Below are 24,763 nucleotides of genomic sequence, written 5' to 3'. Positions count from 1 at the left end.
TCGGACAAGGGCTAAAAATCTTGGCAGTCCCGTGTGCAAGCTGGTAGCTGAGTGTGAGACGGGAGGGAAAGTAAAAAAATACCGTATAAAATTTCTAAGGAGTTAGTTCAGTTAGAGTTAGGCCGGTACCACTTCTCCTGAAGAGAACCAAAATATCAGAAATGCATATGTGAATCTGAGTGGCTTTTATGTTAAAGTTTGGAACCTCTCTCACTACAGCCTACTATTATATTGAAGGAGGGTTACATTGTAAAGACATGTCACCTATCCTGACCCCTCCCATCATGCCATCCAAAGTACAAGAACAATCAGTTTTGATTTTGAGCCACATCATCATTTATTTCAACTGATTTTTTACAGAGGTGAAGAAACATGTACTTTTATTTCTAAAAGTAAAACCTGAATTTAAAAGTGTTTATAGGGTAAGTGTTTTAAGGCGGGACACATTAAACTTTTTCAGTTGGTACGAAATTTTTTAAAGTTTGCCCTGGTGGCAGCTGAAGCCTACTCTCCATCTAGACCAAGGGATCTTTAACGTGTGCAACTTGCACATGGGCCCTTCGAGATTTTTCGCACTTGATCTAGAGATCTAATCTATATCTATATCTATATCTAGATATATAGATCTAGATTAGATTATCTAGATCTAGATCTAGATCTAGATCTAATCTAGATTTGATCTTGGGCAACAAACATAGAAAATGGTCCTCAAGGCCCGGTGTCAAGGGTATGTGTATATTATATATCTAGCTCCTCCCGAACCTCTCTAATCTAGGTCACGAGAGCCCCAAAACCTGAATATTCTCACTAGATCTTACTGGAGATATTTGGGGGAAACTGATCTGATAACACTGAGCCACTGAGAACTGAAAACAGAATCCTTGAGACTTGAGATCAGTGTTTACAGTTTTGTAGGCTAGGCTACCTATCTGATCTCTTCTTGGCTTGCCAATTAATTCTCAAACCTCTCCCGCCGTATTTTATACTTCTACTGCTACGTGCTACGCTGCGACTGAAGATTGAGGAAAACTATTGAGAGTAACATCCCTTTGTTCAGCTTTTCTTGAGTGTCAGTGTGACTATGACGCCGACTGACGAATCTTTTCTTGGTATTTTCGTGATTAAATAGTTAAAATACCTAGGGAAATCACCATGTCTTACGATATTGATGAACTTGAAATCAACCCATTTTATAAAGCACTTCAGGTTTGTTTAATGATTGTACTGTTTTATTGTTGACAAGTTTACTGAAGTTGAAGATGATGGAGACGGAAAGGGCGATTTTATAGTTTCGTTCGTTGAAGTCAAGAGTAGGGGGGTTTGAGGGGGGCTTGCCCCCCCCCCCCCTCCCCGACCTAATATATGGAGGTGGGGGGGGGGGGGGGGGGGGGCAGGGATTTGGTACTACTTAAGAATCCGGGCCAACTGGGTCCCATTTGGGGATGTTAGTTTTGACCCGTACCTGTATTACCTGTCCTGGGCAACAACGTCATTGCACACCAGACAGGTCCATAACTTGGGCAAAAAAAAAGTAACAAAAAGGGGGCGGTTTCCGGTTCCCCCCCCCCCCCCAAAAGCGGGGAGGGGAAGGTATCCATACATACTGATTGTGCCGATGGCTGTCTGATTATGGCGACGTCTTTCCTTTCCAGATAATCGTTCCTTTCTTCCTTCTCCCCTCTCTATCCCCATTTCCCGCATCCTAATGATTGCGTGGTGTTCTGCTGTCTCCTTATCTTCTTCATCCCGCAACTTTTTCTCTAGGGTCTTCAACACTTCTTTGTCAAATTTCACCTCACCATCAACCACGGCATTGCCTGCCAGCCTATCAGCCTCCTCATTGCCTTTCATTCCAGAGTGCCAAGGACGGAATATCCACGTGATGGCTCCTCCTCCTCTTCCTCCTCCTCCTCCTCCTCTTCCTCCTCCTCCTCCTCCCCCTCCTTCTTCAAGATAAAGAGGCCATTTCCTGCACAGTACAGACTATACATTGTTTATCCCTCTGGCAGGCCAATACATAAAAAAATACATGTAACTTCTCAACTCCTTGGAGAGCATACAATACCGATAACCATGTGCTCATTTCACTCCTGAGTCAAGTGAGATAAGCAGGATAAAGTGCCTTACCTAAAGACAGTAATATTAATTTTATAGTAACACTAGATTCTCCAAAGAAGATAGGTAAGGAATTACTGTAGTAATACGTTGTACTGAACAATGGGCTTTCGTTGTTACGACCGTAAAGTTCGTGCAGAGATAATTATTTTTATTTAGGCTATGGAGACACTGCGGACAGGAAATAGCACCTACCAAGTTGCGCTTGTTAATCCAAGTGTCTTTGGACTTGCTTGCTCAAACTCAAATTATTATAATATGATGATTATGAGCAATGAACTAGACTAGTTTTCAATTTTGTGCAAACGAAGTCAGAAACAACTGTTATAGTTACTGTCTCCGTCAGATTATGCGATGCGGCCGTGTTTTTTCGCATAATTCTGCTACATTTGCATAATTTTGGATTGCTCGCGTTTTTTCTCGGTTTTTTTTGCATTTTTCACAAAAATTAACTTAACAACTCGCTGTGTGAGTAAAGGGAAATAATCAGAGAGTAATAAGTCCCCATTTAAGTGACAAGTTGGTTATTTCCCTTGTTAGGGATTTTTGTTCCTTGGGCACGTTCAATTTTTGAATCCATCAAAAGTAAAAGTATTCTCATGTCTGCTGATGTTTCATATTTAACAGATGTCCCTGGTTTTAGTGATGTGCCAGAGTCGGAGGTCCAGATTTTTTTTTTATGTCTTTTTTTTAATTTGTAAAAATAATTCTTCTTTGCCGTACGCAGCTGAAAGTTTCAGAGATTATATTTTTTGGTTGTTTTTTTTCTGACTGATGTGTTTCTTTACAAATGCGCCAAAAAACTACTGATACTGATATGTTCTGTTTTCAGTTCTTCTGTACATAGAATTAGAACATGAAAATTCTTGAAAAAACGCAAAACATGTCGTGAATGGCGTTACGGTAACTTGCATAATTTTTGCATAATTTGGCCATCTAAATTTGCATAATTCTGCGGGGACAGATAGTATGAGCAACACCAAATGGACAACTTGCCAACCTCATTACACCGAATCTAAGTGGCGAATCGCTCTGATTTTTGCATGCGCCTATGATTTCTAAAAGAACTATGATATCTCGATTTTCATGCATATCCGACAAATAGAGGTGCTATAGAGTCTATATTATAACCATTAATAATTAATTGCTCATTAAACTCAACACAGGGGGCTCTCATGGCCTAGAGGTTTAGGTGTTCACCTTTCATTAAAAAAGTCCCAGGTTCGAATCCGGGTAGCGACCAAAAATTTTCTTATCTAAAATTTTCTCCTTTCACATCCTTTCCTGCTCTTTAGCAGTGTTCTGTCGTCTGCTTTTGTCTCCACTTTCTGCCCCCACCCCCTCACCTTCCTCTAGGCTCCTGACTCTTTCTGCAGCCTCTCTACTGCTTCTCCTTGGCCCCTTTTTCCTGCTGTCTTTCAGCCTCACCCATGATCTTAATGGTAGGTATAAGATCTACACCTAGCTTCTCGGACAAGGGCTAAAAATCTTGGCAGTCCCGTGTGCAAGTTGCGCTCGTTAAAGATCCTTTGGTGGTCTAAAATGGATAAGAGTAGGCTTCGGACCTCACCTGGGCAAAATTCAAAATTTCTTACCCTCTGAAAATGTTAGGTGTGTCCCGCGCACTCACATGACCTTATGCAGTTGCAAGCGCCGTAAAACACTTACCAAAAATTTTTTCTCAAAAATCAATACAGGATGTCATTGCAGGGGGCTTAGCCAGAACTTTTGGTCTATCTCAAAACAGGGGGTCAACTAAGAGCTAGATTTGAAGCTCTTATGGGCATGTCACTGGGCTCCCCCCTCCCCATAGAGTTTGGAGCCACTTGAATATGAAAGTAGTATTATTGGAAGTATTATGCGTCTTTTTATTTGATATTTGTTGTTTGGCTTGTGGATTTTCATTCCCTTTGATCCATCAGAGCAGCATAATCGGGTAGTCCTGTAACTACAGCACGTCTTTCTTCGGGATTTTTTTCTAGAATAAAAGAGACGGCCTCGATCAACTTCTTTGGAGAAATAGTTCAGTATTAGTGGGCAACGTTTTTTGAGGAGTTTGTAAATTAATTAATTTAACCATGGTGACTGTAAAAAGCGAAAGCAAATTGAAACGCGTGCCATCTCAAAGACTTTGAAGATATGAAAGAAATTTTACACATTGTTTATTTCACAATTTGTCAATCTAAACAAACACACCTTCACCCACTAACCGCTGGACTGACAACAACACGCAGTCAGTTGAAAAGACAGAAATTAGTTGAATAAAAAAAACTAACACTCCTTTTCTTGTTCTAATCCAAGAGCCTCACCCAGACTGTAATTAAATGCTAATGATTATAGAGAAAACACCTCTTAATATTTGTCGCAATAGCATAAAATTGACATTTTTAGGTCTTTTGGAATTCAGGGGTGCATGCAAAAAATCAGAGCAATTCACCACTTAGATTCTGTGTATTGAGGTCGACAAGTTGTCCTTTTGGTGTTGCTCAGACTATAGATCTAGATCTACCCAATATTGATCAGAATAAGACAACGTCATAAAAATGGAGTCAAATCCTTTGATGTTTTTTCCAGAAACTGAGAAAGCTTTCTCAATTCAGGCAGTGGAGCAATGAAAAGTCGGTTATTAGAACCGATGGCTACTAGTACCGGCGTTTCAAATAGCACGGGGCTAATCAGTATGCTGCATTTTGATTAGCACAGAAGCTATTTGGAATGCGGCGTTTCAAATAGCGCTGGTCAATTAAAAATTATCTGTCTAACTGTCTGTGTCAAGATCCTACAGATCTAAGTATAAACTAACTTTCTCGTCTCATGTGGCACATATTAATGTATGATGATAACGATTGATGATTGTTGTGTCTTGATGTCTTAGTTTGGTCAATTGGAATTTTTCTCTGAGTTTACTTGTCTTTGGGCCTTGCCTGTTGAGTCTTGTTTGAATTTGATGAATGAGTTGGAAAATAAATGTCAGATTGTGGTTTTTTCCTCGGTTTCAGAGCAAATACATAGACTTGTATGAGCGAGCTCAAGAATGGTGCTACTCAATATGTGTACCTCAGACAGAATCTCTAGATCAACGAACTATCAACTCAGACTTTGTCGGTGAGTGCTCAACTTCAGCTGAAATTTCAAACGGATCTCCACATCTTGAGAGAGATTATTTCTTGACATTTTGAAAAGCAAATTAAATCACTGCAACTATCATGTGAGCTTTTACTTTTTTATACTATGTCTGTAAATATATGCTTACTCTTGATGTTTTCCTCTTTCCCCCTAGAATTGTTTTTAACTAAACTGAAGGAAATAATAAATTCAGAAGAAGAATTTTTTAAATGAGGGAATATGATAAATGAATAAATCAATTATTAAAATATTTATTATTATTGAAGAAGTTATATTTATATATTTTCCCTTTTATCATGCCTGCTGCTTCAGTGGATATTTGATGTGTTGACAGTATGGTGATTTAGTGTCAGTGAATGCTATTTTTAACAGAGTATTTTTGCAAGTAGCTTTTTGATTCATTTATCTGATCCTGGGCATTCTTGGATTGTGGAATTCCTCTGTACCTTTCACATTTCTCAGTTTGTCTACAATAAAAACTTAGAATTTGGATTCATGTACATGAGTTTCATGTGACATGAAGGTGTTGATAGTTCTATGAAACTCCCAGTTTAGGCACTTGGACACCCGTTTACTTGAATGATAGATGCACACAGCTCCGTCACACATGAATCAACTGTGTGTGTAGGTGTGCTGACATGTGAGCATGTGTCTATTTTCATATGGATTGTATACTTTATGAACACCACAATGTGCTGGTTATTCAATAAGTCTGTCTTTGTATCTTTCAGAAACTCACATTCTGAGGCCTTCCCCATATTTCAAAGGGTAAATATTGTTGTCACGATTTTTGTGTGCCGTTTTTAAATCAAAAGAAATGTCTTTGTAAAATATATTATTTCATGTTTGTGTACGTGTATGCTTACATATAAATATATAATGTGGAATGCGCTTAAAAACCGAAATCTGCAGAACTGCCAGTGTTTCTTTGGAGGATAAGCCATGGTTTTGGTGTAGAAAGGTTGCTCAAACAGTGAAGGAGAAATTATGGGGGATTTTATTTTTTTCGGAATACTGGTGTTTTTAGATTAAATTTGTTCTGTTTAACCAGACTCGACTGCATCATATTTATATGAAAGTTATTATAAAAAGAGAGTGTGAACAGTTTTTCTGGATTACCATTTGTTGTATTTCGTTGGTTTGGTTTTTCCTATAGTCAGAGCTTTTGAAAACAAAAATTAATACTTTCTGTCATACATGATGAAGTACTTAAACCTCAGTTTGTAGTTCAAATTTGATACCTGCAGCGGTAGTTTTTTGGAGGGGGGAGGGGGCTGGCTCATTTTCAATCAAAATTCTTTTTTTTTCTTTTAAAACATACTTGTCTTTGTCCAGTGTATAGATGCTAACTTTGAGTGACTGTCATTGAGCAGACTCCTTGTTCTCTTTGTGTTTCAGGCAATACATGACCACTCACTCTTCCAGCAAAAAGACTGTGAAAATGAATGATGATGGACAGGTTTTGATCACTTTGCAAGGTATTAAAATAAGATAAGATGAGATGATACTTTATTGTCCCAGTGGTAAATTTCTCTGTGGCTGTACAGGTATGATGATAGACATATCGTAGCGGATGCATCTTTCAAATCACGAAGAGACAATAATAGCAAATCCTCGTTACAACCTTCGCAGTCTGTATATATTAGACTTTAAGTTTTCATCTTGAAGTTGAATGGTGTGTAATGAGAGGAAAAAGTCTCTACACTTCCAATTTCAGACCAAATTCAGGGTTACCGTTGAAGGGGTTTTGTTTTCAAAATATCTTATTTTGGCTGGAAGTCAGAAATAGGGATTTTAAATTTATTTTTAATTATTATTTTTTTTTGGGGGGGGGGTTGGGTTTGTTTGTTGTTGTTGTTGGGTTTTTTTGGGGGGGGGGCTTGTTGGTGTGAACCAAACTTGATCTTTACTAAGGAACAGACTTTCAGGTGTTAAAAATTTTTGCTGATGTTCTCGTGTCATGAAATTGATGGAAGTTAGATGATTGTGGAAAAACATTTGACATTGTTATTCAGTATACTTAATAACAAGATTTGTCCACCTTGTGACTCTCCTTTAAGTCTCAATGTTGTTTGAACTTTTCCTTTTTCTCTCTTCTTTTGGTTTAGTGACTGTGGGGGATTGATGAATGCGTCTGGCAATTATTTGAATTTATTTCTTGCCTTTGACTATATAAGATTTTGCGAAGACAAATATTTTACACAGCAGTTTTTATGTTTATTGTCTCTTACATCCCTTATATCCTTTGTAAATAAATGTCATTTGATAAAAGCAAGCTACGATCATTTTGGTGAGACTTTTTTTTTCCTTAGAAAGATTTTACAGGTCGCGCTAATATTGGTTTTTAAAGTGAATTTTCTTGTTTGTACTTCAAAGTTCATGCCGGCATTTCTTTCCTTTCAGGTTTTCCAGAAGAATTGTCAGTGAAGATTCTGAGTGAAGAGTTGGCTTACAACAAGGTTTGTACTGACTATTTTCGTTTTCATTTTTGTTGTTGTATATGTACAACTTCATTGTATCCTGCTGCAAGAGAGCAATACTAAATACCACCTCCATATCACCTTATGCAGTTGCAAGCATAATAAAACTACCAAACAAGACTAAACACATAAACCTCTTCACCGGTGTCTTTGTCCAGAGGATTGAATAAAGCTCCCGTTTGTTTTCTTCAAAGAAACCTAGTGATAAAGAATTGTGTAAAAACAAATCTGTTAAAAGTCTTCACATTTTTTAAGAAGATATGTGGTCACTTTTAAGCACAAGGGGGCTATCCCGAAAAATGCTGTTTTTAGAAAATCGAAGGTAAAGTTTTGCCCCTTGTTCCGTTTCTTTAAAAGACAAGGAAAGTTTTCTCTATAACCAAACAAATATGTGCACCATTGAAACCACACTTCTCTTATAGGTAGGGCAATGCCCACTTTTTTGTGTCGGTCAAGATTTCTGGAAACCTCCGAAATGTGGGTTAGCCCGCTTGTCCTTAAAAATAACCATGTCATGAAATGTTGTAAATACAAAGGAAAGTTTTTTTTATAACATAGAGAATGCACATATGCTATTTTACTTACTGATGTCATTTTTTAATTTTGGCTTAAACTCAATTTTGATATTCTCTGAATATTACCAGGATTACAAACAGTACAAGATCCTCATCTTGGAGAGACCTCTCAATTCAAAATTTCAGGTACAATAAATGTATTTTGAGTTGTCTGAGTTAACATTAAAAATTTTAATGATGTGTTTTTCAAAGGCTGATATCTTTTTCTCATCATTTTGCAATTTCCTTTGTGTCTTTAACATGTCAGAGATGAAAAGTAAAGATTTTGCATTTGTTTGCTTTTCTTACAATGAAGGTATGAAGATTAATGTGAAAGTGTATTGTCTATTGTGCATTGCCTTTTTCGTTGAAAGTGAGTGGTTTGATTCTCATGTGTTGATTGCATTTTGGGCGTGGAGATTTGATTTATAATTACATGTTGTATGATGTAAGGTGTCCTTACAGGGAGTGTGAATATGGAAATTGTCTGTTAGTGATGACAAGTTTCTGAGATGTTTCATGGTACTTTTGTTGCTGTTGCCATTGTCAATATAAATAGAATTCAGACCCTTTACTTTTTAAAGTAAGTTTATTGCCTATCATATGAGATCTGCCCATTTCAGTGGTTTGCACAAAATTTTTGTGTCTACTTTATCAGTTTTGTCCATTTCACTGTTTGAATTTTACTGGTAAAAGAACTCTATTCCCTCTGTAATTTTTTTTCATTTTAAATTGCCTTTCTCCAGTGTTAGGCTAGGGAACTCTATTCACTCTTTAGTTTTTAGGAACTCTATTCACTCTTTAGTTTTTATTCCTTTTGGATTGCCTTTCTCCACTGTTAGGTGACATCAGCACAGAGAGAGGAGAAGAAGACAAAGGAGTTACAGACACCAAAGATTTCTGTGGCTGAGTGAGTGCTTTTTGTGTTCATTGTTTGGGGATGTAGTATGTAAGGAAGGTTTCTTGTGATGTGCAAAGACCCCCCCTCCCCCAACCCTTACTTTCCCTACCGGTAGGTGAGTGGGGTCTGCCTGTTAGGTTCTTTCTGTTGCATTCAGAGGACATGAGTTCAATTCTTGCATGGTGAGAATTTTTATTGAGTATCTCCACATGTCAGTTGGGGTGTTTCCTTTACAGCTGGGCTTGGCTGTGACAGGTAGGGTAGAAGCAGCCCGCCTCTTAAATGATCTAAATTTTGTCTGTGAGAATATAAAACATTTGCATTTACTCAAACTCCCTTCCCCAAGAAAACCTTGTACACTCACTCATCTCTTTTTCTGAGGGATTCATTTTCTGGAGTGATCCTGGTTATACTTACTACTATGCCTTTCAGTTTTTCAGTTTAAAATTATAATATTGTAATTAAATCTCGGAAATGGTAATAACATTGTCGAAGTAATGGCACTAAAAAGGTCTTTAGTTACTTGAAGATTTCATCTTTTTTCATTTGAAAATGTTATCAATTCTTTTTGTTCCTTATGCAGATGCACAGCATTCTTGAAGTCTTTCTCAGAGTTCAAGACAGTAAGTACTTTTCACCTCAGTGGTAGTTGTCTGTGGGAAATAAACAATGTGCTAAATAGAACTTTATATTTAAAGGAAAGTACATATATAACCTGTGAACTGATGCACAAAAGAAAAAGTTGTCAATTTAATCTGATACAGCAATCATTGTGAAGAAAAACACATCACTTTCTTTGTTCATTCACATTTGTATAATCGGGACCCCCAAAATTACAAGGTTTTATCTATAAGTTTCACTCACCTTAGAGATTTATCTATTTGAGTTCAAATTTTTCCTGCTTCCTATTTTTGTCCCTGAAGTGTATAACACAAGTTTACCTACTTTTATCTCAGAAAATAAAAAGAGTGGGAGTTCTGTCTTTCAAATATGGTGTTGAAGGAGCACAGAGAGAGGCTCAAGACACTTTAACTACGAAAACTTTATTAAATTTCAAGTTAGAAACGTGTCATTTTCTGGGTTTGCCATATACATTGCAACTTTTTACTTCTAAGATTGTAGGTTAAAGTGTTTTTCTATTTTTTTCGCTTTCTGTTTCTTAAAATGCTTTTCTCTCATTCTCTCCTGTCTAGGTAAACTGCGTCTGTTAACCAATCTTTTTCTTCTTTCATTTCTTTCCGATATATTTCAGTTTGTCTTTGTGGCATGCACTTGTTCTCTCTACTTCTTGCCCTGTCTGTGTCTCGTTATTTCATTATATGACAGTTACATTCACTCATATTTTTCTTTTCTTTTTATTTCTACTTCCATATTTTATTACTTTGTTCACGCAAGGCCATTGATCAGCTTTTTTCCCCCTCTGAATGTTTTGACTATTAAAACAAATTTTTGTGTTTGTGTTTGTACATGCACATAGATTTCCACTTCAGGCCCTGTCTGAGTTTCCCCATGTTTCTTATTTCTGTTACGCTCACACACATGTTTGTCTTAATTTTCTATTCCTTACTTCCTTGTTTTCTTCCTTTGTTCCTGCTAGGCCCTTGAGCAGCTGGACAAAAACATTGAGTATTTTTGCCGACACTACATGATACTTCCTGACTATCTCGATGACGCCAGAGCGAGACTGGAAGATATTAGTGCTGCCTCTCTCAGGGTATGCAAACTTGTGTTTTCATATGTTATGGTTGTGTTTCATGTATGTATTGGTTTGTGTTCATGTGATACTCTATGGCTTCTAAATGGCGTTGGAGCTGGGTAGGAAGTGGGTGGTTCGCGGGTGTTCTGGTGTGGTTTGCTTCTTTTTTCCTATCAAACATCTATCGTCTTTATCTCCCCTCCTTCTTTTTTGTGTTTGTTACTCTCTTGTAACACCTCTAGTCTTCAGCACTTATATGACCTTATTGTGTTGCAAGTGCCGTAAAACTCTTACTAAAACTAAAACTAAAACTGGGTAGGAAGATATTCTTGCTGCCTCTCTCAAGGTATGCAATGGTCTTTTCATGTTTTATGGTTGTGGTCATGCATGCAGCGGTGTGCGTACGTATGATACTCTATGGCTATCAAGATGGCGCTAGAGCTGGTTAGGAAGATTTTTTATGTGCTGCCTCTCTCAAAGTTTACAAAACTGTGTCTTTATGTGTGTATTGGTATATGTGGGTGTTTACATCTAATACATATGCTCTAGTGTTATTTGCTCCTTTTTTCCTATCAAACATCTATTGGCGGGTGCTCTGGTGTGGTTTGCTCCTTCTTTCCTATCAAACATCTGTCGTCCTTCTCTCCCCTTGTTCTTTTTTATGTTTGTTACTCTCTTGTAACACCTCTGGCGCTCATATGACCTTATGCAGTTGCGAGCGCCGTAAAATCTCTACTAAAACTTATCTCTCCTCCTTCTTTTTTGTGTATGTTGCTCTCTTGTAACACATCTATTCTTCGGCACTTATATGACCTTATTGTGTTGCAAGTGCAGTAAAACCTCTACTAACACAAACATCTATTGTCGTTATCTCTTCTGTGTTTTTTCTTTGTATGTTATTCTCTAATAACACCTAATCTTCGGCACTTGTATGATCTATTTGTTTTGCAAGTAATGTAAATTTCTTAATAAATCTGACTATGTAGATGATGGTATAGCTTAGTTTGAAGATATTCATGCCGCCTCTTTCAAGGTATGAAAACTTATATTTGTATGTGCTGTGGCTTACATTTGATATGGGTTGAGATGTATGTGTGTGTGTGTTTATTTGTGAATGTTTGTATGTGGGCTCACTGACTGAAGTGTCTTTAGGCCATTCCCAAAGGGAGGACATTTCTCGTTCATGCACTGTAGAATTGTAAATGGGTTGATTCATCAATGTCACGCTCATAACTGTGCCTGATCTACAATAGGGAACTGCTGCTTTTTCTTTCCTAATCCTTACTATTGTCATTTTCCTCTACTTCTTTTGTATGTTTATCACACTCTTGTGACCCACTATTTCCGGGGTGCCTTGATAGTCAAAGCAGACTTTGTGCTGTTGAAGCTAGAGAGATGAGCAGAGTAAGCCCGATTCCCTCTAAGGACTTCTCTGTTGACATCCACCCCTTGGCGCTCATATGACCTTATGCAGTTGCGAGCGCCAAAAAACCTCTACTAAACAGATGATTCTGAAAACAGTGAGGAGTTTGAAATTTTTAAATAAATACAAAATGAGGACAGCAACCTTTTTTTGTTACAATAAGGTAGAAAGATTGTCACAGAACAGAGTATGCAAGGAAGTCTTTGTGTCTCTTTTCATTGCTCGTCTTTTGTGTCCTGGATCAAACGTTTAAATCTATCATTCATCTTTTTACATTTATATTTTGGGTACATTGCTAAACAGTGTATGCTATCGCTTGAATTGATTAATTTTTTAACTTTGTATTTTCAGAAAATGAGTCTTTGTTTGAGACAACCTTTGGCCTCTGATATCAAGTTCATTGAGGTTTTAGCTGGGGCCATTGAGAGGTGAGTACCGCTTTTGAAGTTTTTTTCTGCTTATTTTGTTGCTATTTTACAGGTGGTGACAGTACAGTTTACAGGTGGTTGGTAAACCAGATAGTTTGCAGGGGATGACAGAGTAGTTTCTCGCATTTTGTTTGGTTTCTTGATTGATTTGGTGCATAGGAGAATTGTCATTACCTGGATGCATAAGGCTGAATAATAAGAGTTGAATGGAAGTTGCCAGACCTAATGTTCTTGGAAGATTGTTCCCTCCACTTAGTTTTGTTTATTCTTTAAAAGAAGTTTTGAGGGTCAAAACAAATTTATTTTTCTTCTTGTCCTGCAGTTTTGATGTCTCCACCCTCACCCGTTGTCTATAATAATATGTGTCCTTCTTTCTTTTCTTTTTTAAAAATCCTGGTAAATTATTGGATGAGCTTCGTGTACAATTTTTAAAAGTCCTGGTCACTTATTTAATGAGCTTCGTGTACACATTTTAAAAAATCCTGGTCAGTTATTTAATTAGCTTCATGTACTCATTTTAAAAAATACTGGTCAGTTATTTAATGAGCTTCCTGTACACATTTTAAATAATCCTAGTCAATTATTTAATGGACTTCGTGTACATAAAAAAAAATTTATTATCCTGGTCAGTTATTTAGTGAGCTTTGTGTACTATTTTTTAAAAATAAACCCTGCTCAGTTATTTAATGAACTTTGAGTACCATTTGTTTTTGTGTTTTTTGGGTTATCCTGGTCAGTTATTTGATGAGCTTGGTGTACAAGAAAGTTTTCCCGGTCATCTCGCAACACCTGAGCAAGGAGGACCAGACTTTATTGTCGAAGGGTCAGAAACTGAACCGGGTCAAGCCTGAGCAGATTGGTGTGCGGAGAGAGTTCTCCTGCCCTCTCCCTATGGCGGTGAGTTCAAACACTTTGTCTGAATTGTGCCTTTGTCTCTTCGCTTATTAGAAAAGATATGAGGCATCGTGTTGAAATCAGTCGCACGTCAAGATAATGCAATAGGAGAAATTGGCATTTTTCCTCCTAATTGGCAATTTTTATTGAATTTTTATTTTTTGGGGGCTCAACACCTTTTATTTCCATTTAATGCACATTGCTGTGTGGATTTTACTGAAAAACTTTGATTAAAGGCACACAAAAATGTAAATGTATCATTTCCAAGGACTCTCGAACTTTGAAACTCACTAAACTTTGGTGGCCATGTTCTGGCTAATTTGGTCTCTTAAAGCAGGTGACCCTTATCTCCTTCAGTCCAAAATATCTTGACTTCTATTGAAGATAGACGTGTAATTTTTTTCATCGAAAGCAAGACAAATGAACTAGCTTCAATATGATACCAATAACTCCACATGCCCCCAAAAATTGACAAGAGCCTGATTCCACCACCATGTGACACATGTAGGCTTTGTAGTAAAGCAAGATGAATTAGCCTTACCTGAAAACTTGGGTTTATTAAACAAAAAAACGTCCGGCTACTTTGAGTGTAGACAATGACTGACGATAAAACACAATTTAATGGACACTGGACACAGCACAGCTACACTACACACTTAGTGACACAGCATAACTATACTACACACTTAACAAAATAGCACATTTACACTACACACTGAACAACACAGCACATTTACACTACACACTTAGCGACACAGCATAACTACACTACACACTTAGCAACAGCACATTTACATTACTCACTGAGCAACACAGCTCATTTACACTACACACTGAGCAACACAGCTTTTTACACTACTCACTGAGCGACACAGCACAGCTGCACTACACATTTCGCGATACAGCATAATTACCTGAGCAACACAGCACATTTACACTACACACTGAGCGATGCAGCACAGCTACATGACACAACTGAGCGACACAGCACAGCTACACAACTCAACTGAGTGACACTAACGCAAGCTGTGGCAGACGAGACTACAGGGAACGGAAATGCAACAAAAGAAATATCACCACAGGCATTCCATACTTTATTATTAATCCTTCAGTGGATAAGGTATATCATGCGCTCTATGCCAGAGTGCAAAAATACTGGAATGAGTTTTTTCAAGACATACATTAGTTGTATGAATTAGATGGATTGGTACCTTTTTATTTGTCAATCAATTCCTTCTCAGATTATATTGTTTCTCCTTAGTCTTCTTCACTTACTTACCTATCTACCTACCAACCTACGTACCTACCGACCCACCCGACTTCAATTACCTTACTTACTTACTCACCTACTAACCTACTTATTTTTCTCACGTGGTCCCGCTGGGGACATAGGCCACCGACAAGAGTTCTCCACAAATCCCAATCTTTTACCAGATCCTTTGGCTGTCTGTGGGTGATTGGTGGGTACTTTGATGTGGTTTACTCTTTCTTTCTTGTCAAACATCTATCGTCCTTATCTTTCCTCCTTTTTTGTGTTTGTTACTCTCTTGTAACACCTCTAATATTCGGCACTTGTATGACCTTATTATGTTGCACTGCAAGTGCCGTAAAACTCTTACTAAAACTAAACTCCAGCTGTGTGTTTGTGTGTGTGTGTGCAGGTTGTGGAGCTGGCCAACCTTGGCAACCTGCTGACCCCGAGAGAGAAACTGACCTGTCTGAAGTCGACTGTGGTGAGTAACCTTGTGTGTGTGTGTGTATATACGTGTGCGTGTGTGTGTGTGCATGGTGAAACGCTGAACCAATGTGCCAGGATCTGGACAATAAAGATTATCATCATATCTTATCTTATTTTATATTACCTCATCTTATTTTATCTTATCTTCAAAGTAACTTTGCTCCAAATTGCCCTGTACCAAGCAGTATGTTATTATATTTCATTTTCTTTGTCTTTTGTTCTGAAAAAGGGGTTTGCCTTGTCTCACTTACAAGTGAGGAAGATTTTTATCGAGTATCTTGGTCTTTCTCCTGGGATGTTGTATCCATCTCAGCCCAGGTTGGCCTCAACAAATTTTCTAAATTGTGTCGATGGAGGCATAAAAATATGAGAAATTTTTATTGTTTGCTTTGTCTCTCTTGAGGTTGGATCCCCCATTTCATACTGCTTCACCTGGTGTTCAACACGTAAGGTCACTGTGGGGGTCACAGTTATGTCTCTCAGGAGCAGAAAACAGTGGGTCTTGATAGTTCATGATGCACAGAAACTTGGGGGGGGGGGGTAACTTTTCCTTTGGTCTGATTAAGTAGACATTGTGATGGCTACAATTATAAATTATTGATCTTATGTCTGTAATCCATAATGTGAAATCGTTTGCTGTTACCTGCTTTTGCAAGTTATTGAGTTTCTTGAAGATGAATGCAAAATTTATTCTTTCACTCTTTACTTCATTTATCTTTCTTCTTTTTTTTTGGTTCTGTTTTTTTTTAATGTGTGTTGATTTGATTGCTGCACCTTTGTATCCCCCCTGACAGGATAACATCACAGAGGGCATCACTCAGTCCATCAAAGGCTCACGGCAGGAACAGCTCGCCGGTATAACTACTGGTAAGTTCTAGAGAGTGTCTTTGGTGTTGGTATTGCCTTGTGTTATGCCTTTATCGATTACATTCTTTTTTTTTTCTTCTTTATTTGTGGGTAGTTGGAGGGCACCACTAGTAGATCCCATTTCTTTTCTATCTTTCTTTTATCTATGTAATGAAACAAACATAGATCTATATACTTAAGAGGAGTCACCTTTATTTTCATGCTAGTCTACCCAGAAGCGAACCATTGTCAGGGACCTATGAAAATTCTCTATTTGAAAGAAAAAATACCTTGTAGGATCTGCTGGGATTGAGCTATAGACCTCAGGATTGGAAGCAATTTTTCTGAACCTTTCCTCTTTATGCTGAACTCTTTGAGTCAGTAAAAACAATTAGTCATAGCTCTGATATTTTTTCTGCAGTCGGTTGATTCCTGAGATCCAAGACTACACCTTGAATGTGCATGTGAATATCTTCTTTCTCCTGCTGGTTTAACAATGTGAAAAGAAAATCATACCCTTGCAAATAATTGTTTTTCAAGACCTAATTAGTTTTTTAATAAATAAATTTGTACTTTTAAAAGTGTTTGCTTTGGTGAGTTTTTTGGTAGTTCTCTAGAAATATTATCTGCATCAACATCAGTCATGTAAAACAGCACTAAGATTTATTTCATTTTCCTTTTCCTTCTATTCTTTTTCAGAGGAGGATGAGCCATGTATTACATCAGATGATCTCATTCCTATTCTGGTATGGGTTGCAAATTTTTGTGCTTATGTGTTTATATTCTTCTTTTAGACAGCAATTATGATGTTTTGGGAGGAGCTAAAAGGTAATCTGCCACAAGGCAATTGGCTTTAAAAAGTGGCATGATGCTGAATATTCATGTGAATGTGTTGTTCTTTTCTCAGACTCAAACGTACAGCTGTTATTGTGTTAATGTATTTTCTATGTTTCCCCCAAAATGTGACCCTCCCGGTCGAAATCAGTCATATGAAGGAAATTTCAAAATTGAGTTAACATAATTTCCAAAAACTATCACCATTTCACTACATTCACTACAATTAGGGGGGGGGGGGATGAAGTAAATAAGACACTACATGACGAAAATATGGAACTTTTAAGAAGTGTGCAAGATGCTGAAAAACGAAGAGGAGAAAATGAGCTCCAAAGTTGAGCAACATGTTTCCATAGCAATGGGAGTCTTGGAATTGAGTTAGAGATTTGAAATTAAGCAGTTATTTTGGCAAGGCCACTACTAGGTAACGCACAGAAGTAGAAAACTATTCATTTGTAGAAGAAAAAAAACTTATGGACAAAACAAAACTTTAAAGATAATGGACTTCAAGTCAAATGCAACAACGTGTTAGCCTTGTACTAGGGTCAAGAAACTGAATTTTCAAAATAGCTGTATGTCAAATTTATCTGTTCCGTATGAAAGGCCTGTGTCTCTTGAGAATTTTGGTACCATACTTTTACCTCTCAGTCAATGTTTAAGAAAATGGCAGCTGTTTCAATTTAATATATATAATCGAATATTGCTAAATTCGCTGACTGGCTGCAACCCCATGTTTGACAGGTGATAAAAGAGTACCAAGTGCACCAAACATCTCCACATTAACAGAGTACATTCACTATGATAATAATAATAATAATGAAGATCATTTCTATAGTGCCCACTCCCGTGTAAACACAGCTCTAGGCGCTTTACATAAATGCATGTACAAACAATAATCACGCACGCTACACACACGCGCAATACACACACTCATACACACGCACACAAACACACACACACATATACACATACACACACAAACACACACATACACACTCACGAACACATAACATGCATACATGTGCACACACATGTATGCCAAACACACACGCACACACACACACACACACACATACACGCACACACACACACACATACACGCACACACACACACACATCTACTTGCTTATCACACACACACGCTTACACATCGTCACGAAATGAGCATAAAATAATATACACAATGCAATTCACAAAATACATAAATGGATACATAGTCATTTACATAACATTGTACTGAACATGAATCTACTGACTTAAAAAGGATGTCATTAAATGAGTCTTTAAAGATTTCTTAAATTTAAACTCATATGTTGTATGTCTCAAGGGTTGGGGGAGAGAGTTCCAAACTGACGGAGCAAGGTGGGCGAACGATCTTTCAGCTAATTTTTTACTCCCTTTTCTAGGAACTCTTAAAAGATACTGATCGCCTGATCTTAGTGATCTGGATGGAATATAAATCTGGATGAGATCACTAAGATATGAGGGAGCTTTGTTATTGACACATTTATGACATAATATTGCAATTTTATATGACATTCTAGCTGACACGGGAAGCCAATGCAACGTTCTTAACATGGGCGTAATGTGGTCCCTCTTCTTTTTCTTTAGTACAAGCCTAGCAGCATGATTTTGAAAACGTTGTAACTTGTGAAGAGTGGTATTTGGTAAGTTAGCTAGTAAAGCATTGCAATAATCGATGCGCGAAAACAAGAAAGATGACACGAGCGTTTTCAACGAGTGTTCATTCAAAAACATAGACAAATGACCAATTCTACGCAATTCACAAAATAAAATGGTAGATAAATAATTGATATGATGTTCCATTGACATAGGATAACATATGAGTGGTGCCTAATTTTTTTCAAGACTGTGAGATTACTATAAATCAGTATTTTTATTGCCTCAAACATGATGGTCTGCCATTATTTCAATTTTTAAAAACACAGAGCGCTGACCCGGCCGGTGCCGCACTGGCCCCTAGGCGAGCAAAACGGCTCTATACTGTAGTATACTGAGTGCTCCGCGGAGTTTTGCGGAAGGATTGCTGCGAAATAATTCCAAGCCGATGACTTTATTCTAATTGAAAAAGAACTGTTCTTTCTATTGGAACCTTTTTTGAGCCGGTATTTTTCATAACTCGTGTTAAAAAATGATCTTTGAAAACTTGGAGGCTTTTTAAAGGCTTTCCATTTAAACGCCAAATGCCAAAAATATACCACTGGAAGCCCCGTTCAAAGCTCTATTGTTGCCCGCCAATGACAAGACGGTATTTAATCATAACTCTTTCTTCAAAGCTTTTGAAAACATGGGTGCCGGGTGTCACTTTTTGAACTGGTGGACCCCGCATTCTGACCGCGAGGGGCTTCGCTTTCCACGGCGATTCTCTAGCTCCAAATATTCGGAATTATACTAATAAATTACGCTATTGTAACGAAGAAAAGCTTGACTTTTTCAAGGTGCACAGCATTTGGTGTGTTAGAGTTAAAATCAAAGTAACCGCGATCTGAATTACCTCGATTTCACCAAACCACACGCTCAGAAAGACGCTAGTCGGCTTACGTGCCGTCTTTACGCTTCCTAATTATACGTTTGCCATAGCACCAAAAACCCACAAGCGCACACACACATATACATACACATACACACATATATACACACACACACATACACACATATATACACACACACACATACACAAACATGCACACAGACCGCCTCAGTGGCCTATTGGTAAGGAGTCAGCCTTAGGAGATCTAAAGGAAGATCAATTAATCTTTAAAAAAAACTCTAAAACACAATAAAAACGAACTTTTGAAGTAAATCAAAGTATAAAGCTGATAGATCAACAGCCCAAAATTGAGCTGGCAGGGCACACCTACACAGTCAGCTGTTTACGTAAACAAGCTTGTAGTGGGCTAGGAGTTACCGTTCTTACCCTGTTTAACCAATCAGAGCCCTCAGCCATTCATAGTGACACTAAGTTGTTTATATTTCACACCATTCATGCTCGAAAAGGGCTCTAAATCTAAAAATAGGAACGAATGAAGGATGTTGAAGATAGGTGGCCATGACTTATGGTTCAATAAATAATCTCTCAGCTACTCACCAGGAGGTCAAATGTTTGAAAGGGTTTTGAGGTCCAAATTCCTTTATCTTGCCACGCGAGCTCACCAGAAACCAAACACACCTCCAAAATTAAAGAAAATATAATATTTATAGTAGATTACAGTTGTTTATTTTTTGTCTTAAATGACGCAGAAGACATTAAACTTTCAATAGATCCAAAAAATAAAAAATTAATGGAAAGTCACTTTTTAGCCTTTCAAGCCTCGTAGCTACAAATAGCACATTACGTCTTACAACTGATTTTGACCAGGGCGAACACTAATGTTTGGCTATTGTAATGCCATCAGGTATTAAACTACGGCGAAAGTCTTGCTCTTGATTGTCAGTGTGCACAATGGAGGAGATGTGAAGTTTTTCCAAGCGTATCATTGTGTGTTTAGCGTATTTTATATTCTGTCTGTAGGTGATGGTGATAGCTTAGCAATGTGATAAGGCCTTTTTAAGTATCAGAGAGAGAGAGAGAGAGAGAGAGAGAGAGGGGGGGGGGGAGTGTGAAAGGATCATTTTTGTATTATCCTGAAGCTGATTGCATACTTTCCTGATGGAAATGCCCAATGTAAGTGTAATTTATTAAAGCATAGTCTTATCTGTTTAGCATGTTTCCTTCTCTGTTTGCAGGTGATGGTCATAGCTCAGGCCAAGTGCTGCCACCTACACAGCGACCTTTTCTACATGGAACATTTCATCTGGGAGTCCATGGATAAAGATCGAGATGATCTCAGGTCTACATTGTCTCTTCGTCTGTCTCTCTCTCTCCCCCTCTGTCTCTGTCTGTCTGTCTTTCTGTCTGTCTCTCTCTCTCTCTCTCTCTCTCTCTCTCTCTCTCTCTCTCTCTCTCTCTCCCTGTTTGTCTCTCCCTCCCTCTCTCTCTCTCTCGCTCTCTCTCTCTCTCTCTCTCTCTCTCTCTCTCTCTCTCTCTCTCTCTCTCTCTCTCTCTCTCTCTCTCTATCTGCTTCTCTCTTACTTTTATTCCTTCCCTCTCTTTGTATGTAAAGGAGATAGTGTTTTGGGAGTGTGGGTGCTTGCAGGCACTCTAGTGTGGTTTGCTCCTTCTTTCCTATCAAATATCTCCATCATTCTTATCTCTCCTTCTTTTCTATGTAGGCTACATTACTCTCTAGTAACACCTCTAATCTTTGGCAAATATATGACCTGTGTGTGTTGCAAGTGCTGTAAAACTTTTACTAAAAGTAAAAGCTATAAAGTTTTTGGAGTGCTGCTAAAATTCAGCATTTTGACCCGTAGCTTGTGCTTCTGTTTCAGCTACTGCTTGGTCACCTTCAAGGCCGCTGTCCAGTACATGATGACCACTGACTTCTCTCACCTGGAGGACAAGAGGAAAAATGATCCTCAGAAAGAAGTAGGTTTTACTGACACTGGTCACCATATTGCACAGCCACAACATTTCAGTTATAATACAATTAACTGTGCTCAGCTCGGGAAAAAGATCTTTAATTACAAAGTTTTTGTAGTTTTAGCTCTTTTTTCATTATTTTTTCCTGTAGTACACAGTATTGTTTACTCTTAGTCTAAATTACTTGATTGTAGTCTAAGATTGGTAATGTTTTACACACCCGTTGACACAATTTAGATTGATCGAGGGGGTGGTCAACTTTTACCCTGCCCATCACTGCCAATCCGGTAGAATGGGGTACAACTTCCCTGCATTACTGTGAAATTCTGAGCTGGGACATAAAATAGGATGTCATACAAGAGGAGAAGAGGATAACAGCCTGGCTGCTGTTTACAGCTTAGCTTAGGGAAAATGTTGCTTTTTTTCTTTGTAAAAATTCTTTCTTTTTTTTTCCTTCAAATGTTACTTGTCATATTATCTTTTTTCTTCTTTTTCTTTTTCTTCTTCTTCCTTCTTTTTCTCCTCCTCCTCCTCCTGTTTCTTCTTCTTCCTCCTCCTCCTCTTTTTCTTAAGTCGTCGTCTTCTTCTTCTTCTTTTTCAACTTGATGAAAAGTGTTCCTATGCCTTAACAGATCAGCATCGAGGACTTGATGGCAGCCACCAGTGTGAGTGAGAGCACGTCCCACACAGGGCGGGGGTCACCGCGGAACAACGCCAGCGCTGGACGGCTGGAACGACAGCTGAACCGCATCTCAGGGATACTGGAGCAAAACGCTCAGGAGATGGGGGCGCAGCGACAACAGCAGAACAGTAAACGGCAGATACAGAGTATTTTCACGGGTGAATTACCATTTACGTTGTCATGCACTGCCTGGAGTACTGCCGTACCAAGGCAATGCAATTTATATAAAAAAATTAAGTTTTGTTGAAGTTTTTTTTTTTAGGTTTTTTAAAATTACACTGGTCATGCCGATAAATACTTCTTGTGTCAAAGGTAGGATGGTTTATCTGCATCCAAAATAATAGTTCCAAAGTTGTAAACCTGTGTTGATTAATAATTTTATAAATAAGCATTAAGAGTTTTGTGCATCTTTCTCAAAATCATGAAACTTGCTGTTACATTGGTCTGCCTTTCAGTGGCAGAATAGCAGATAGATATTGAGTGTTTTTCTTAATGAATGACTCATACTGGTGGTTTGGGAGCACCACTGGCAGGTCCTATTTCTTTACCATCTTTCTTTTATTTCTCTTTGTCTGTCTTGCTTTTTCCCAGCAGAAAAGGATCATCATTTTTCCTTTGAATCAATGTGCTTCTCGGGCCAAACTGAGCCTTGAACTCCCGAACCTGCGACCTCACAATTAAGAGTCGGTTAGTGTAACTACCAGACTGCTGGCTTCACATGTAAAGAGTTTTCCTCACGGAGAAAGTCATGATCTCTATTTTTCCATTTCTCATTTCCAAAAGTGAATCGATATTATTTTCTGTTATTGATAAATGAGGAAAATCTACAGCTGTTGTGCCCCCTGATTTTTCTCGTTTTGATTCATTTTGAGCATGTAGAACCGAAGCCAAGAGACTGCTGGATGCCCCTTTGTCGACAGAAATTACAGGTTCAGACTTCAGTGTAGCTTGGTGATAAGGTTACTGGACCCATGAGATTGCAGGTTCAAGAGTTGAAGCCCCAGCTCAGTCTGACGTTGTGTACTCTGGTCAGTCCTTTTGGAGATGGACGTTAAACTCGGAGGCCCCACCTATTAAATCACGTTATAGTATTGATAAGGATTTTAAACCTATACCATTTCACCATTTTCAAACATCAGTTTCGAATAGTCTCTAAGTCTAATACGACCCTTCAAGAAAAAGTAGTTAAGTGCTTTTTAAAATCTGACAAAACCGTTTGAACAGAAAACGTTTCAATGCTCAAGACATCATAGATGTATTATATTAAGTTGGAGTTTTCACTGCTTGCATTTTTCATAATTTTTTGTTGTGTATTTTTTTCTATGACAACCAGGTCGTACGACGAGGCTCCCTCCTCCAGAACCACTTCCCACACAAAGGAATTCTCAGAACACAGGAGAAAATAATCAACTTGGGTAAGTCAAAGTGGTTTGGTTTTGTTTTAGGGTTGCTTTTTTTTTGGAGGGGGGGGTGTTGTTTGTTGTTTGCACATTTGACACCATTTTCCATACTTGGCAAAGGCTAGAACTGGCATGGCAATAGCTTCTCCATTAGGGAATATCAGTGTTATTTAAAAATCAACATTTTCACTGACAGAAATCTGGACAAGTGGCAGATATTAATGCAGAATAATGTGGTCATTTTCTGGACATATGGCAAATTTCAATAGTGTGTGGAGCAGGTTTACACCTGTGACCTGCCATCTGTTAGTTGGAAGACCATGTTTGCTAACTGTGCTCATGGAGGAAAAATATGCTGTATCTATGACTCAGAGTGGAACATTCTTTGTTTAAAAATGCATGTACCTTGCAAATGAGCAAAGAATGCATTTACCTCTGTGTTGCGAACATTTAGAGATCAGTGATTAGATACCGAAAAACAGGTTGGTTTAAGTAAGTATTCTTAGTGCTGGTCATAAACTAAGTGCTTTCGAGAGACCACTTTGTTTGCTGGAAGTCACTTATGTGGTAAGGTATCCGTGAATTTTACATGTGTGACAATTAAAGAACAAGATATCTTCCTTCTTAGTGAAATGTTTAAAAGAATAGAATATGTCATCGCAAGTTGTTCTACTGTTCTGAACCCAGAAAGCAACATTTTCAGGAGAGAGAAAAAACTGTTTCAGTTCTTTTAGAAATAGTACTTACATTATGCATCTTTTCTTTCTTTTTCTTGTTTTTTTTTTTTCAACATGTATAATTCAAATTTCAACAAAGTATTTTGCCTCCCCCGCGGGGCAGTGGCACTGACTGTAGTGTCTTTAGGCCATTCCCAAAGGGAGGACATTTCTCGTTCTTGCACAGTAGAATTGTAAATGGGCTGATTCACCATGTCACACTCATAACTGTGCCTGATCTACAACAGGGAACTGCTGCTTTTTCTTTCCTAATCCTTACTATTGTCATTTCTCCTCTACTTCTTTTGTATGTTTGTCACACTCTTGTGACCTGCTATTTCAAGGGTGCCTTGATAGTCAAAGCAGACTTTGTGCTGTTGAATCTAGAGAGGTGAGCAGAGTAAGTCTGATTGCCTGCAAAGACTTCTCTGTTGACACCCACCCCTT

The 24,763-nt window shown here is 38.1% G+C and overlaps 2 protein-coding genes across 3 annotated transcripts in view; one reads left to right on the top strand and one right to left on the bottom strand.

Annotated features, from left to right (window-relative positions):
* The window catches only part of LOC118478586, a gene marked incomplete at its 3' end in the record, with an annotated part of 5,671 nt that extends 4,701 nt beyond the window's left edge, over positions 1 to 970 (bottom strand). The window contains 1 exon segment of the mRNA XM_035972458.1: positions 926 to 970.
* LOC101850282 (ankyrin repeat domain-containing protein 27) overlaps positions 1 to 24,763 on the top strand; it is a 37,980-nt gene that overhangs the window by 9,330 nt on the left and 3,887 nt on the right. Inside the window, exons 1-18 of one of the 2 annotated variants that reach the window (XM_005108577.3) lie at positions 1,054 to 1,206; positions 5,115 to 5,220; positions 5,973 to 6,009; positions 6,640 to 6,719; positions 7,645 to 7,700; positions 8,366 to 8,422; positions 9,118 to 9,185; positions 9,760 to 9,799; positions 10,774 to 10,890; positions 12,647 to 12,723; positions 13,461 to 13,620; positions 15,279 to 15,350; positions 16,150 to 16,222; positions 16,901 to 16,947; positions 20,783 to 20,886; positions 21,428 to 21,524; positions 22,151 to 22,358; positions 23,534 to 23,615. In XM_005108577.3, the coding sequence (XP_005108634.2) occupies positions 1,153 to 1,206; positions 5,115 to 5,220; positions 5,973 to 6,009; positions 6,640 to 6,719; positions 7,645 to 7,700; positions 8,366 to 8,422; positions 9,118 to 9,185; positions 9,760 to 9,799; positions 10,774 to 10,890; positions 12,647 to 12,723; positions 13,461 to 13,620; positions 15,279 to 15,350; positions 16,150 to 16,222; positions 16,901 to 16,947; positions 20,783 to 20,886; positions 21,428 to 21,524; positions 22,151 to 22,358; positions 23,534 to 23,615 (1,535 nt within the window). In that variant the 5' untranslated portion in view covers positions 1,054 to 1,152. Of the gene's footprint in view, positions 1 to 1,053; positions 1,207 to 5,114; positions 5,221 to 5,972; positions 6,010 to 6,639; positions 6,720 to 7,644; positions 7,701 to 8,365; positions 8,423 to 9,117; positions 9,186 to 9,759; positions 9,800 to 10,773; positions 10,891 to 12,646; positions 12,724 to 13,460; positions 13,621 to 15,278; positions 15,351 to 16,149; positions 16,223 to 16,900; positions 16,948 to 20,782; positions 20,887 to 21,427; positions 21,525 to 22,150; positions 22,359 to 23,533; positions 23,616 to 24,763 lie in introns of those variants that run through there. The other variant, XM_035972457.1, reaches the window with a different exon arrangement.

The sequence above is a fragment of the Aplysia californica genome, unplaced genomic scaffold (genome assembly GCF_000002075.1).
Source record: "Aplysia californica isolate F4 #8 unplaced genomic scaffold, AplCal3.0 scaffold00700, whole genome shotgun sequence".
In the NCBI taxonomy this organism is placed as follows: domain Eukaryota; kingdom Metazoa; phylum Mollusca; class Gastropoda; order Aplysiida; family Aplysiidae; genus Aplysia; species Aplysia californica.
Note: the sequence above shows the minus strand (reverse complement) of the source record. Positions and strands in the feature narration are given on the sequence as shown.